The 14,576-nt window shown below is 40.1% G+C and overlaps 1 protein-coding gene across 1 annotated transcript; it reads left to right on the top strand.

Annotated features, from left to right (window-relative positions):
- Positions 1-257: 257 nt before the first annotated feature.
- Positions 258-11,725, top strand: LOC139471976 (uncharacterized). Its single transcript, XM_071254482.1, has 5 exons — positions 258-327; positions 781-855; positions 2,221-2,382; positions 4,048-4,133; positions 11,558-11,725. Exons 1-5 carry the CDS (start codon positions 258-260, stop codon positions 11,723-11,725), a joined length of 561 nt encoding a protein of 186 aa, XP_071110583.1.
- Positions 11,726-14,576: the final 2,851 nt, after the last annotated feature.

The following is a 14,576-nucleotide window of genomic DNA, read 5'->3' as shown; positions in this document are numbered from 1 at the left end:
AACATGATATGCTTTCTATCTGCAGGTTGTTGACTTGGGACGTTAGGAGCCATTCACTTCATGTGTAGAGAAACATTCAATTGTATGATATTCGAAGACTACAATCAAACATTAACATGATATGCTTTCTATCTGCAGGTTGTTGTCTTGGGACGTTAGGAGCCATTCACTTCATGTGTAGAGAAACATTCAATTGTATGATATTCGAAGACTACAATCAAACATAAACATGATATGCTTTCTATCTGCAGATTGAAATGATGAGGATTGTGTACCTGACGCTTCTGCTGCTGGGCGTGGTGATAGCGTCGTATACGGAGGACTCAGGTACGTTGATGATGTAGCTGTGATTACTGAGGCAAATTGACATAGGACACAAACACATCATACATGTCAGCAAACGAACGACGGCATCCGTCAGAAACACATGCAAAGGCAAGTATTCATCCGAACAAACACGGGAACATGTGGTACAAGTCTTAATAGGCAATTGCATCAGACGCAGATGCGCCAAATGTGGAAATTTCCTTTCCTACTCCTGTCTACAAACAAACATTTTCAAAGCTTTACTACCGACCTGAATACTGTAACCTTGATCAAATAACATTTGAGCAAGCGTCGTATGGCGCGCTTTGAAAAACTTCGAAGAAAAATTTGATCGAGTTTATCTGAAAAGCTTAACTGGCGAAATCCCCAAATGTAGGAGCTACTGGAATACCGCTCGACATTAATGGGAGGACAGTCGATTATTCAAAATAACTTATTAATATATTGTTGTAGGAGCGAACATGCTGGCCAAGATCTATCAGCGGCAGGAGAAGATGCTGAAGCAGGTGAATATCCTGCAAAAAACAGGTAAACTCATTTACACGTTATCGTTGAATGACTTTGTAGAACTCTGGTTTGCCTACTTGAATGACTAGACTGCACAGTTCCACCAGAACTGTCAAAGGTCAAACAAAGTTTTGACACTTAGATGAATATAAACGACAAAACCTTTCCATAATCATAAGAAATCTACAATTGTTGGTAGGTGGCACCAAATTCCTGTCATTGAACGAACGTGTAAACTTTGCGATATGAGTTATGTTGCTGATGAATTCCATTTTATTTTTCTTTGTGATTTTTTAAACGGAAAATATATGTTCCAAATTCATTTGCTAAATACCAAAATATGTTTAAACTTGAAGAAATGTTTAAATGTTTTAAAGAGTGTAATAAACACTTGCCGTAACAGGTGACTGTGCTTGTCGAGTGGTCAGGCTCGCTGACATGGCTGATGCATGTCATAGATTCCAATTGCATGGATGACATAAATCACTGGATTGTCTGGTCCACACTCGATTATTTACAGACCGCCGTCATATAGCCGGAATATTGCTGAGTGCGGCGTAAAACAACAAACCAACCAACCAACCATGTAAACCATCCCGCCATCTCGTGTTTATACTGTTTGTAAATGTGTACCCCATATGCCAAGTATCCCGACCTTAATGTAAAAAAGTTCCTAAAAACAAAGTTCTGCTCCTAATTTGAATAAAGAAGTTGATAATCCATATGTCGTATCCGTACGTGGCACTCCAATTCTACATGCTCTCAAAGAAGTATCAAAGATTACTTTGGGGGCCAACCTGGGATGTGAACCCATCACCCTGCGTTCTAGTCATCTAAAGGAGTCCAATCAAGTCTCTCCGTATTTTCATAGATACTCCAGTACATGACGGAATTGTCAAAGTGTCCTTATCCTGGGCCAGTCATTCCATTGGACTACAAACGGTTCCTAAAATCGTCCTTAATATTTCGGGCACTCACAAAGAAGCGAACAAAATACTATCAACACAATAATATAAAACTTGTATCACCATCTCGTAGACACGGGGCTCGAGTGTCTTATGAGTGGGTGAGTTGGGTTTAACGCCGTTTTGAAAAGTATTACAGTTATATCTCCACTTGACAGCTTACTGTGGGAGGAAAGCCCCACGTGATGTGGATCTCGGACGTTTGCAATTTTAGTGAAACTTGTAAGAACGGGTATGGTGCTGACAAATCTAAAAGCATAATCGGGGCGAACCGGGATTCGAACCCACGATCATAGGTTTCTGGAGTGCCCAAGGAACTTGCCACAGAAGTGCAAATGTTCCATGAATATCAGTAATGACAGCAAGGTTGCAAAATAAATGCAGTTTTGAAAATAACGTTGTGCATTATGATACTTCACAGTGTCAAAGGTATCGAAAGTCAAAGCGAAGGTGAGTGGGACGAAGAAGACGCAGAAGCGGAAGAGGCACGAAGGACGGGGGGATGAGAAAAAGAAGGAATCAGACGACTTCGACTACGACTATGGCGATATGTTTCGCCATGGACCGAGAAGTAAAGGCCGCGGTGGGTTTCTCGTAAACTTTACTTTTGGACAGACGGATTGATTATCATCTGGCTTGGAGGGGGTGGGGGTGGGTTGTGTGTGTGTGGGTGGGTGGGGGTGGGGGGTGGTTTGGGGGGTGGGTGTATGTTAGATACATCTAACAGGTAATTAATGATTACATTTATAGCCCTAAAACGCAATTTCAAATAGGATACGTTGAGAGAGTCAGTCGAAATGTACAGCAGTCCGTGGAGAAAGGTACCTCTTTAAACCCTCACATTTGAGGCTTCAACATAGGCATTTGAAATCCGCACCAATGTTATTTTTTATACAAATATAATAAAGAGTTCAAGCAGCAGATCTAACAACCTGTAATATTATAAAAAAAGTGTCATTCGTTTTCTGCATGACAATACTATAAATACAAGCGACCAATTAAGAAATCTCTACCTTAGCAGAATCCATTGTACAGTTCCGACACATTTATGTTTATGAATCCCTATCAAATATACCAGATGTTCGCCGAGAAAAGGTAAGCATATCCTTCCCCACCGGTGGCACCCGTCACAAACACACGCAAAGGAAAGTTAATTGTTCACCTGAAAAAAACATGGGGACGTATGGTACAAGTCGAAATAGGGATTTGCATCGGACGTAATATTAATGTTTTGTAAAATATTACCCTCATTGTAATGCAATGTGAGTCAGATTAAGCATTGCAAATAATTTGGAGTGAGTGAGTATGGTTTTACGCTGTTTTTAGCAACATTCCAGCAATATCACGGCGGGGAAACCAGAAATGGGCTTCACGCATTGTACCCATGTCGGGAATCGAACTGGGGTCTTCGGCGTGACGAGCGAACGCTTTAACCACTAGGCTACCCGACCGCCCCCAAACAGTTTGGAAAGCTAAGGGGACTGACAATGGGTTGTTAAGCGTTGCTGCTGTCATGAATCACGGACGTTTCACTTTGTGAGTTTGTTTGTCTGTAAACTTTGTCTGTTTGTTTGATTGTTTGTTTGTTTTACACCGCACTCAGCAATATTCAATCTATGTGACGGCGGTCTGTAATACGATGACATGCATCAACCATGTCAGCGAGCCTGACCACCCGATCCCATTAGACGCCTCTTACGAGAAGCATAGGTTGCTGAAGACCAATCCTAACCCGGATATTTACGGATAGGGGTTTCAGATGCTAATTGCTTATCCAGTTAAAGTGAGTGAGTGAGTGAGTGAGTGAGTATGGTTTTACGCCGCTTTTAGCAATATCCAAGCATTATCACGGCGGGGGACACCAGAAATGGGCTTCACACAATGTACCCATGTCGGGAATCGAACCCGGGTCTTCGTCGTGACAAGCGAACGCTTTAACCACTAGGCTACCCGACCGCCCCTTATCCAGTTAAAAGGAATGGAGGTATTTACCATACAGGGCAATAGAAAATGTACGCTTGAAAATTGGATGTGGAAACATCTGACTTGGCTGATGCAGTCTGAGATACTCGTGATCATTGATATAAGCATGCATTATCGCCTCTGCTTCAAATGCATCACCATCAAATAACCACTTCTTGTTTGTTTGTTTGTTTGTTTCATTTTTATCCACCATCAAACATGAGTGTGTACTTTTTTATCCGGCAGATATCCGAGCATGTGCACAATTCATGTTGTTATTTTGCAGACATCGCATCCAGTGGCCCTCCCCAGCGTTCGTATAATTCCTTTCATTCTTTCTTAGTGTCTTGTGTATCAGATCGTGAGGATACAGTGAGTGAGTGAGTTTGGTTTTACGCCGCTTTTAGCAATATTCCAGCAATATCACGACGGGGGACACCAGAAATGGGCTTCACATATTGTACCCATGTCGGGAATCGAACGCGGGTCTTCAGCGTGACGAGCGAACGCTTTAACCACTAGGCTACCCGACCGCCCCGTGAGGATACAGAAAAGAATAGCCAGTTTGCGAGTCGGCTATAATACTGTATAAGCTTTGAATGAGTGATGTGATGTGTTTTAGTGGGCAAACTGACCTGTTTGAAGCGCTCGTTCTATGTTAAACAGTGTGAGTTGTCACGCCGTTCGTAAAAGTATTTTTTAGATGAATGTTCAAAACACGCCTAAAGTTGTAAAAAAGATTAAATTAAGGATGTGGGAGGAAAGCCCGAAGTTTTGCAGATCTCAGACGTTTACCACTTTGGTGAAACACAAGAGCACGGGTATGGTGCTGACAAACCCACGATCATTCTTTCTGGCGTGCCCTGGGGAAATCACCTGTGCCAAAGATGAATGGGTCACCCGTGACCCCGGGTGTCTCGGAACCCATACCATCAATGTCAGAAACTTATACATGTTGTACTTACACTTACACTACCACACATTCGACATAAGAAGGTTCCTTAGACAGTTTCTTGTTCACTTTTTAGCTGGCTTCAGGATATCTTTCGGATAGGGTGAGCATGGAAAATTTAATAAAAAGTTTCGCTTTTGACATATGTCGTTTCTTTCTCCTTTCCGTCTATTTACCATCTCCATTGTGTATCTACCATCTTCATTGTGTATCTACCATCTTCATTGTGTATCTACCATCTACATTGTGTATCTACCATCTACATTGTGTATCTACCATCTACATTGTGTATCTACCATCTTCATTGTGTATCTACCATCTACATTGTGTATCTACCATCTACATTGTGTATCTACCATCTTCATTGTTATCTACCATCTACATTGTGTATCTACCATCTACATTGTGTATCTACCATCTACATTGTTATCTACCATCTACATTGTGTATCTACCATCTACATTGTGTATCTACCATCTACATTGTTATCTACCATCTACATTGTTATCTACCATCTACAATGTGTATCTACCATCTACATTGTGTATCTACCATCTACATTGTGTATCTACCATCTACATTGTGTATCTACCATCAACATTGTGTATCTACCATCTACATTGTGTATCTACCGTCTACATTGTGTATCTACCATCTACATTGTGTATCTACCATCAACATTGTGTATCTACCATCTACATTGTGTATCTACCATCTACATTGTGTATCTACCATCTACATTGTGTATCTACCATCTTCATTGTGTATCTACCATCTACATTGTGTATCTACCATCTACATTGTGTATCTACCATCTTCATTGTGTATCTACCATCTACATTGGAATCTCCCATCTACATTGTGTATCCAGTCATCATTGTGCATCATTTACATTGTGTATCTACCATCTACATCTACATCTACCATCTACATTGTGTATATACCTTCTACATTGTACATCTACCATCTGTATTGTCCGTCCATAATCTGTATTGTCTATCTCTCCACCTGTATTGTCTGTCCGCACAATTTGATTGTTATCTACCATCTGTATTGTGTCTCTCATCTACATTGTGTATCTACCATCTGTATTGTCCCTCCATAATCTGCATTGTCCCTCCATAATCTGTATTGTCCCTCCATAATCTGTATTGTCCATCTCTCCACCTGTATTGTCTGTCCGCACAATTTGATTGTGTATCTACCATCTGTATTGTGTCTCTCATCTACATTGTGTATCTACCATCTGTATTATCTGTCCACCATCTGTATTGTCCCTCCATAATCTGTATTGTCTAACCCTCCACCTGTATTGTCTGTCCGCACAATTTGATTGTTATCTACCATCTGTATTGTGTCTACCATCCACATTGTGTATCTACCATCTACATTGTGTATCTACCATCCGTATTGTCCGTCCATAATCTGTATTGTCCATCTCTCCACCTGTATTGTCTGTCCGCACAATTTGATTGTTATCTACCATCTGTATTGTGTCTCTCATCTACACTGTGTATCTACCATCTGTATTGTCCCTCCATAATCTGTATTGTCTATCTCTCCACCTGTATTGTCTGTCCGCACAATTTGATTGTTATCTACCATCTGTATTGTGTCTACCATCTACATTGTGTATCTACCATCTACATTGTGTATCTACCATCTGTATTGTCCCTCCATAATCTGTATTGTCCATCTCTCCACCTGTATTGTCTGTCCGCACAATTTGATTGTTATCTACCATCTGTATTGTGTCTCTCATCTACATTGTGTATCTACCATCTACATTGTGTATCTACCATCTGTATTGTCTGTCCACCATCTGTATTGTCCGTCCATAATCTGCATTGTCTATCCCTCCACCTGTATTGTCTGTCCGCACAATTTGATTGTTATCTACCATCTGTATTGTGTCTACCATCTACATTATGTATCTACCATCTACATTGTGTATCTACCATCTGTATTGTCCCTCCATAATCTGCATTGTCCCTCCATAATCTGTATTGTCCCTCCATAATCTGTATTGTCCATCTCTCCACCTGTATTGTCTGTCCGCACAATTTGATTGTGTATCTACCATCTGTATTGTGTCTCTCATCTACATTGTGTATCTACCATCTGTATTATCTGTCCACCATCTGTATTGTCCCTCCATAATCTGTATTGTCTAACCCTCCACCTGTATTGTCTGTCCGCACAATTTGATTGTTATCTACCATCTGTATTGTGTCTACCATCCACATTGTGTATCTACCATCTACATTGTGTATCTACCATCCGTATTGTCCGTCCATAATCTGTATTGTCCATCTCTCCACCTGTATTGTCTGTCCGCACAATTTGATTGTTATCTACCATCTGTATTGTGTCTCTCATCTACACTGTGTATCTACCATCTGTATTGTCCCTCCATAATCTGTATTGTCTATCTCTCCACCTGTATTGTCTGTCCGCACAATTTGATTGTTATCTACCATCTGTATTGTGTCTACCATCTACATTGTGTATCTACCATCTACATTGTGTATCTACCATCTGTATTGTCCCTCCATAATCTGTATTGTCCATCTCTCCACCTGTATTGTCTGTCCGCACAATTTGATTGTTATCTACCATCTGTATTGTGTCTCTCATCTACATTGTGTATCTACCATCTACATTGTGTATCTACCATCTGTATTGTCTGTCCACCATCTGTATTGTCCGTCCATAATCTGCATTGTCTATCCCTCCACCTGTATTGTCTGTCCGCACAATTTGATTGTTATCTACCATCTGTATTGTGTCTACCATCTACATTATGTATCTACCATCTACATTGTGTATCTACCATCTGTATTGTCTGTCCACCATCCGTATTGTCCCTCCATAATCTGTATTGTCCATCTCTCCACCTGTATTGTCTGTCCGCACAATTTGATTGTGTATCTACTCGTTGCATTATCTCTAGTCCACCTCTATATTTTTATTACTGAAATAAATAGTTGTTTCTTCTTATATAGTTAGGTTTTATATCCACTTTTCGTTGCTTTATATCTGAAGGCCTTGAAGCTTTTACATTAGATGTTAAAATATCTTGCTGCGATATCCTTCTTATATGAAATATCTAGGATGCACTTGTTTTATATTTACAAATTACACGTGAATATTAAACAGCAGATAAGTGTCACTACAATAACAATTAACACTTGTCTTACAGTACCGAGACGTCTCCCCGACTGGCGCGCGGCCTGACTGTGAAATTATGACCAATGCAGAGTGAAAATACAGATGCCAATGACAGCACTTAATTTCTCAAAATAAAGATCTGTTCGCAAATTTTCAAATTGTTATATATTTATGTTCTTATCTGGAAAAAAATATGTTGCAGCCGTTACCTGTTAACTTAGTAGTTCACCAGAAATGGGAAAATGTGTCAATTCTTGTGGTTAGAGCTTCACATTTGGGTTTAACGTGTGTGTGTGTGTGTGTGTGTGTGTGTGTGTGTGTGTGTGTGTGTGTGGCTGCATGTACCCGTCCGCTTTTATAGTGCTAGCCCACTGAGATTCTATGTTGCAGTTTAACAAGGACACCCCAATCTCACATAGTATACTGACTCCGAGGCAACCAGTCTTTGTTTTGGCCTCTTATTGCCAGGCGCCAGGGTTACAACAAGTACCATCTTTAGCGTCTTTTGGTATGCCCCCGGCCTGGGAGTGAACCCCGGACCTTTCGCGCTCCGGGCGGACGCTCTAACACATGACCACTTTGGTGGCGGTGGTGGTGGTGTGCGTGTGTTTTTATCCTTTGTTTTATACTCGTTTCAATAAAAATAGTACGTGTTTGTGCATATTATTAGTTGCAAAATTGCAGTTGTTTATTCTGTAATACGGTATCAAATATTGGTTTTAAAAAGACAATAACAAATAGAACAGGTTAAATAATACCTTATAAATATTATCATAATTAGTAAATACTTTGTACACTCACTCAGCAATATTCCAGCTCTTAGGTCTGGACCAGACAATCAAGTGATTGACATCATGAGCATCGATCAACGTATTTGGGATACAATAGCATGCATCAAAGTCAGCGGACCCGACCACCCGATCCCGTTAGTCGCCTCTCAGGACAACCATGGAAAGTACATAATTAAATAAGTTGACACACGGCAATAGAAGCAGGAAAAAAAAGAAACAATAGAAAGTTAAAATGAAGCATCGAGATTATATATGCAAAAACAATATGCAAACTACAAAATACCAGAAGTAAATACAGTGATATGTTTACCCCTGGGCTGATAAATGAAAACTGTCACTGTTCCTCCAACGAAGGTGTATGTTTAGTTTAGCGGACTTTTGACGCCTGGTTCATGTTTCACTACTGGGGCCATGACGGAACAACGGGGTAGCTGAAGAGTTCACTCATTACATTGTTCAATTCCCCACATTGGTACGTCTGTGAAAACTGGTTCGCTGTTGCTGACGTTGGTTGGTTGGTTTGTTGTGTAACGCCGCACTCAGCAATATTCCAGCTATATGACGGCGGTCTGAAAATAATCGAGTCTTTGCCAGAAAATCCAATGAATGACATCATGAGCATCGAGCCACGTAATTGGGATCAATGACATTCATCAACCAAGTCAGAGAGTCTGACCACCGTAAAACTCAACTCAACACCTTACTTATAATTCACAAGCGTCTGATTTATTTTTGAATTCCATTTGGCCCAACTGAAAATTTAAAATCAGAAAATAAACATTTTAGTGTTTTCTTTTGATTCTTGTTTAAAGTTGAAAGAAAATAGGTTCGGGTTTCTGATCAAATGGTTTGTTCTATTCGATATATCTGGAGTATTGGTCTAGGAATATATGTTTGAGTTGGCTAGGTTTAAAAATGTTGACCATACAATCAACGAAATCAGCGTCTGTAAATGCGTGAGAAACATGGCTTTCATCTTTGACATCAATCACAATCGTTTTTCATAAACAACACACACAAGGCATACTTCGACCCATGTATCTAGACCTGACACTGTGAGCAATCAAAGATGTTGAAGGTTAGTCTCACCATAAAACTTTTATTTATCATCTTCTACCATGTTCAATATGTAGTGCTCTCATGTCATCTTTCATAAGCATCACGCAGTTCTTTGGCGAGCCAAACATGTTCCAAATTCAAAGACCTTTGACTGTCGCTTCTTTGTGAAAGTCACTCCCTCTCACATTGAAATCATCGCCAACACTACATTCCTTATAGTCTGGGTTATAAAATGTATCTCTTCCAAGGCTATTCTCATTGACGCTGCTGTTCTGGTCGATAAGCGCGTCTTGAGCAAACTGCGATGTCCAGTCCTGTAGGTTGTGTGTGCTTTGAGCATGCCTCTGTCTGGGAATATAGCGTGATATCGATGGCCTTATTGTCATTTTTTAAAAATATAGTCTTGCTTCCTGTGACATTTATCAACACAGGCTTGGTAGGGAGGAGGGATATATGTTCATTTTTACTTACTTCGTCACACATTTATAAAGAATTTGACCTCGTTTGGCAACGATCTGCGCGTGTTAGAATCTTGCGCAGAAACGCTACGGCCACTAGACCATGACAGGGTCATCAGAAAGAAAGAATTCGTAATAATTTAGCAAACCTTATCAGTCCATTTTGAAAATGCAATTATCCCTCGTGGGCATTCTGGGTTTGAATATTGGTCTCCAGCCACATAGCTGGTCGTAAGAGGCGACCGAGTGGTTCGGGTACTCGGGTGACTTGGTTGATAGCATGTCCCTGGTCCCCGATGGCGTGGGTCGTTGCTAACAATATCGATCACTGGATTGCCTGGCCCAAACGTATCCTTTTCAGGCCACCATTTTTAGCTGGAATATTGCCAAGTGTGGCGTTAACATCAAACGAAAAAACAAACAATGCAATAGTAAAGCTACACGATGGCGGCTTTGAAAGAACCTAATCTGGACCAGCCTCTGGTTGATAACATGAAAAACCATCCACGTCACAAATTGTATCCAACCGATCCCCGGGTTAGTGTAAAATCATGATGTACTTGAGAATATTCATTGCAGGGTAGAACATCATTAACTCACTGATGCCGGACTTAAGTTGTGGTACTAGTCTCTCCTGTACATTAACATGAAATAATCCCATCTTCGTCATCATGTTCTGTCTGAGTGTTGCAGTGCTCTTGCTTGACCCTCTGAGCGGGAAAACGTATTAACCCCCTGGTTAACCCACTAAATCACACCGAGGACCCAAGGGTCGATCTCTCCTCTGTGAATGTAGTGGTTCCGATTCTTGCTGTTGCTGTTATGGTATTGGACAGGTTGACAGAAAAACTGAGTTTATGGAGTGTCGAACTGTAGACAAACACCAATTCATTCAGTGCCACACTGTAGACTCTCTGGTAAATCGCTAATCTGATAACGGACACGGTATAATATAAGCTTGAAGTTCAGATGTTCTGTAAAATAAGCTGTGAGTTGATTTGTTCGGTATAATGAGATATAACTTGAGATGTTCCGCATAAAACGCTATAGGTTGAGATGTACGGTTTAATAATCTATTAGTTTAGATGTAGGTATAATAATCTTTACTTTGAGATGTTTGGTTTAAAAAGCTATATCTTGGAATGGCTTGCCCTCATTTCGCCTACACCTCATTTCGCCTACTCCTCATTTCGCCTACAATAATTCAAATGCTTAATTGCCTCACCCCTATTATATGAATGGGCATTGTCCATCTCAGGCTGTTAACTAATCCAAGCTCTAATCTAATCCAAGTTCAAAATGAAGTTTTTACAACCTATGATGAAGAAGTAGCTGCGACTGACCCTTCCTTTGCAATTGTTCAAGCTTCCCTGTACAGAAACAGAGCCAAGTCTATTCCACAAGTTCCAGAAACCAGAGCAGCAGTCAACTTGGAAGGAACGTGGACACAGACAGAAGATGGAAGAGACTTTCTGTGCATCAATGACGGGGAAGACGACAGACTACTGGTGTTTGCTACCACTGAGATGTTAGAAATCATGAGTGACTCTGACAGTTTGTTTATGGATGGTACTTTTTTTTTTGTCCTAGCTTGTGGCTCCAAGTGTATATTATTCATTGTTTTGTAAATGGTATAAATGTAATTTATGGTATAATAAGCTATATGTAATAAATATTTATCTAAAATCATTTCTTTCACAAACCCTACAATTTTACATACTGTCGCGAAGACAAACAAAAATAAACATTTTTTTCCACAACTTAAATACTGATGCCCTAACACTGAAGAAATACTGTAAAATAAATACAAGCTCAAAGGTTTTTCTTACAATTGAATGTACTTCTTTTATATATGAAAAAAACTGTATCGTGAGTCACGTGATATAAAAAACTCTTTCCTGGTGGCGTTATGTTCAAGTTGTTCTGTGTCGCAGCACCACCGTAGTAGCAAATAATCAGCACAGAAGCGAGTCTTGGCTTGCCGTAGGTATTGTGGCCACTACGAAAGAGTACGAATGAACAAGACGCCGGCACGACAATTTAACGACTCTCATACGATGCTGCTGTGGTGGACCACGGTTTTTCCCCACAACTACGGTAGAGCAAGATTTTTTTGATTTTTTTCAACAAAAAAAATAAATTTTGCTTGTCCACGGTGGCATCAGTGAGTGTGAGTGAGTGAGTATGGTTTTACGCCGCTTTTAGCAATATTACAGCAATATCAAGGCGGGGGACACCAGAAATTGGCTTCACACATTGTACCCATATCGGGAATCGAACCCGTGACGAGCGAACGCTTTAACCATTTGGCTACCCGACTGCCCCCACGGTGGCCTCAGATGGGAAATGGGCATTAGGCGTTCATAGGCGGATCCCCCTTTTGAAAACCAAATTGAGTACGTTGTAGGCAGTAAGATTATCTAGAGAGAGAGGGGCGGTCGGGTAGCCTAGTGGTTAAAGCGTTCGCTCGTCTTGTTCGAATCCCGTCATGGGTACATGCGTGAAGCCAATTTCTGGTGTCCCCCGCCGTGATATTGCTGTAATATTGATAAAAGCGGCGTAAAACCAAACGCACGCACTCACTCACTCTAGAGAGAGGATTTTGATATTAAAATTGCTGGATCCGCCCTTGCCTTCCGTCACGTTGTAGACGACAGTCCCAATCTGATCACAAATACGAGATAAAAGCAAGTTTACGTGCTTCAATGGATAATGGATTATCATAAAATTGGCCTAGGGCGAATTGACGACCTTCCGCTGAAGTGTAAAGATCAAGCATGACCCCCTACCAACGAATGGAGTGTTCTATCTCTGAAAGTAATTTTTTAAAGCTGATCTTTCATCTGACGACCGATCATAAGGTTTATATTTCATGATCCCCTGATTTTGGAGAGTATACGATAAATTGAACAGCACATTGTGGTTATAAGATTAAGTGTTTGCCCATCTCACGGCGTGGTTGGAATTTCTATATATAATATATATAAATTTTAACCACACAACGCGTTGAGATGAACAGTCTATTTTATTGCCACTTTTTATTAAATATAAAACGTCAAAGCTAGAGTATAGCCGGTCTCGATTATCTGCCGAAACAGATTCCACTGAGCGTAAAAGGCAAAATAACGGTGAAAATTATATGAATGGATCACTGAAAATCAGTGATGACACAATGTGTTCGCGAAAAGGGTAAGCGTGTCCTGCCCTTCCGGTAGAACCCGCGACTCACATTGCATAAATACGTATGTGTTTGTTGCCTGAAATGGGAACCAGTAATAAACAACCTGAATTAGCTAAAGAGTGTTTGTTCAATTCCCCATAGATACCCATCCTTGAATACTTACTTGTGCCTTAACATGGTTTATATTTCTGATTACTGCTCTGGGCAAAAAAATTCATGAGGCTTCTTTATTGATTTATTAATGCAATTTAGGGTAGGGTGGCTGGAGTAATCGACGATTTTCATTGTTCCATTCAAATATTTTCACAACTAATATATGCTGCCTTTTATACCCAATGGAAACTATTTCAGCCGATAATCGAGACTGGTTATTCTCTGTCGTTGACGTTTTAGATTATGAGCACCAAAGAGGTCCGAATGTCGTCAGAGGCGACTAAAACGGATCTGGTGACAAGTCTTTGTGAATAAATGCGTTTAATCACGCCCGGTTTTCGTTATACATGTGCAATATTACGTCCTGTGGTGCAAATCCACTCACTCTTTATGCCAACTTGTACTTGTAGAGTTAACCATACACATTCTGACTGAAGAAATATTATACTTTCAATGTGATTGACACCTCAAATGTTGTTTTTTTTGTTTTTTGTTTTTATTATTCCACTTTTTTGTCGTACAGCATTTCATACATATTAATGTTCATACAGCGATTTTTAAAACAACAACAGAATCATAGATCATGGGGGCATATGAACTCAGAAAATTCAGTATTTTAGTTGATATGGTTACATAAATAGTTTGTGGCAACTGGACCAAAACTTCACAAACTTGTTGCAGTTACAGTTAGAGTAAGCTATCGCTTTAGTTATAAAGTAGTAATTTGCCAACTCTCTCTAGATCAACTCGAAAGACATTTTTTTCTTTTTAAGATAAAATTTGAATATAGTATCCTTAACGACAAGGCATATATCATTTAATGGATCATTTCCTTTAAATGGAAAACCCAGTAAAACGTTTTCTTTGGTGAAATTGATATGAATTTCCGACTTATTATTTATCCATCTTTCAAGTTCGGCCCAGAGAGAGCTAGCGTTTTCACAATTCCACAGTACATGAGAAATGTCAGCAATAATGTTGTTCGAGGGTAAGAACTTTTCTGTGTAAACTTCTCAGATTACAAACGTCTTTTGACAGGTCTGTAGCTAG

This window comes from Haliotis cracherodii, unplaced genomic scaffold (genome assembly GCF_022045235.1).
Source record: "Haliotis cracherodii isolate W230 unplaced genomic scaffold, xgHalCrac1.p SCAF_23, whole genome shotgun sequence".
Taxonomy (NCBI): Eukaryota; Metazoa; Mollusca; class Gastropoda; order Lepetellida; family Haliotidae; genus Haliotis; species Haliotis cracherodii.
The sequence above is the reverse complement of the archived record's forward strand: the minus strand, read 5'-3'. Positions and strand labels throughout refer to the sequence as shown.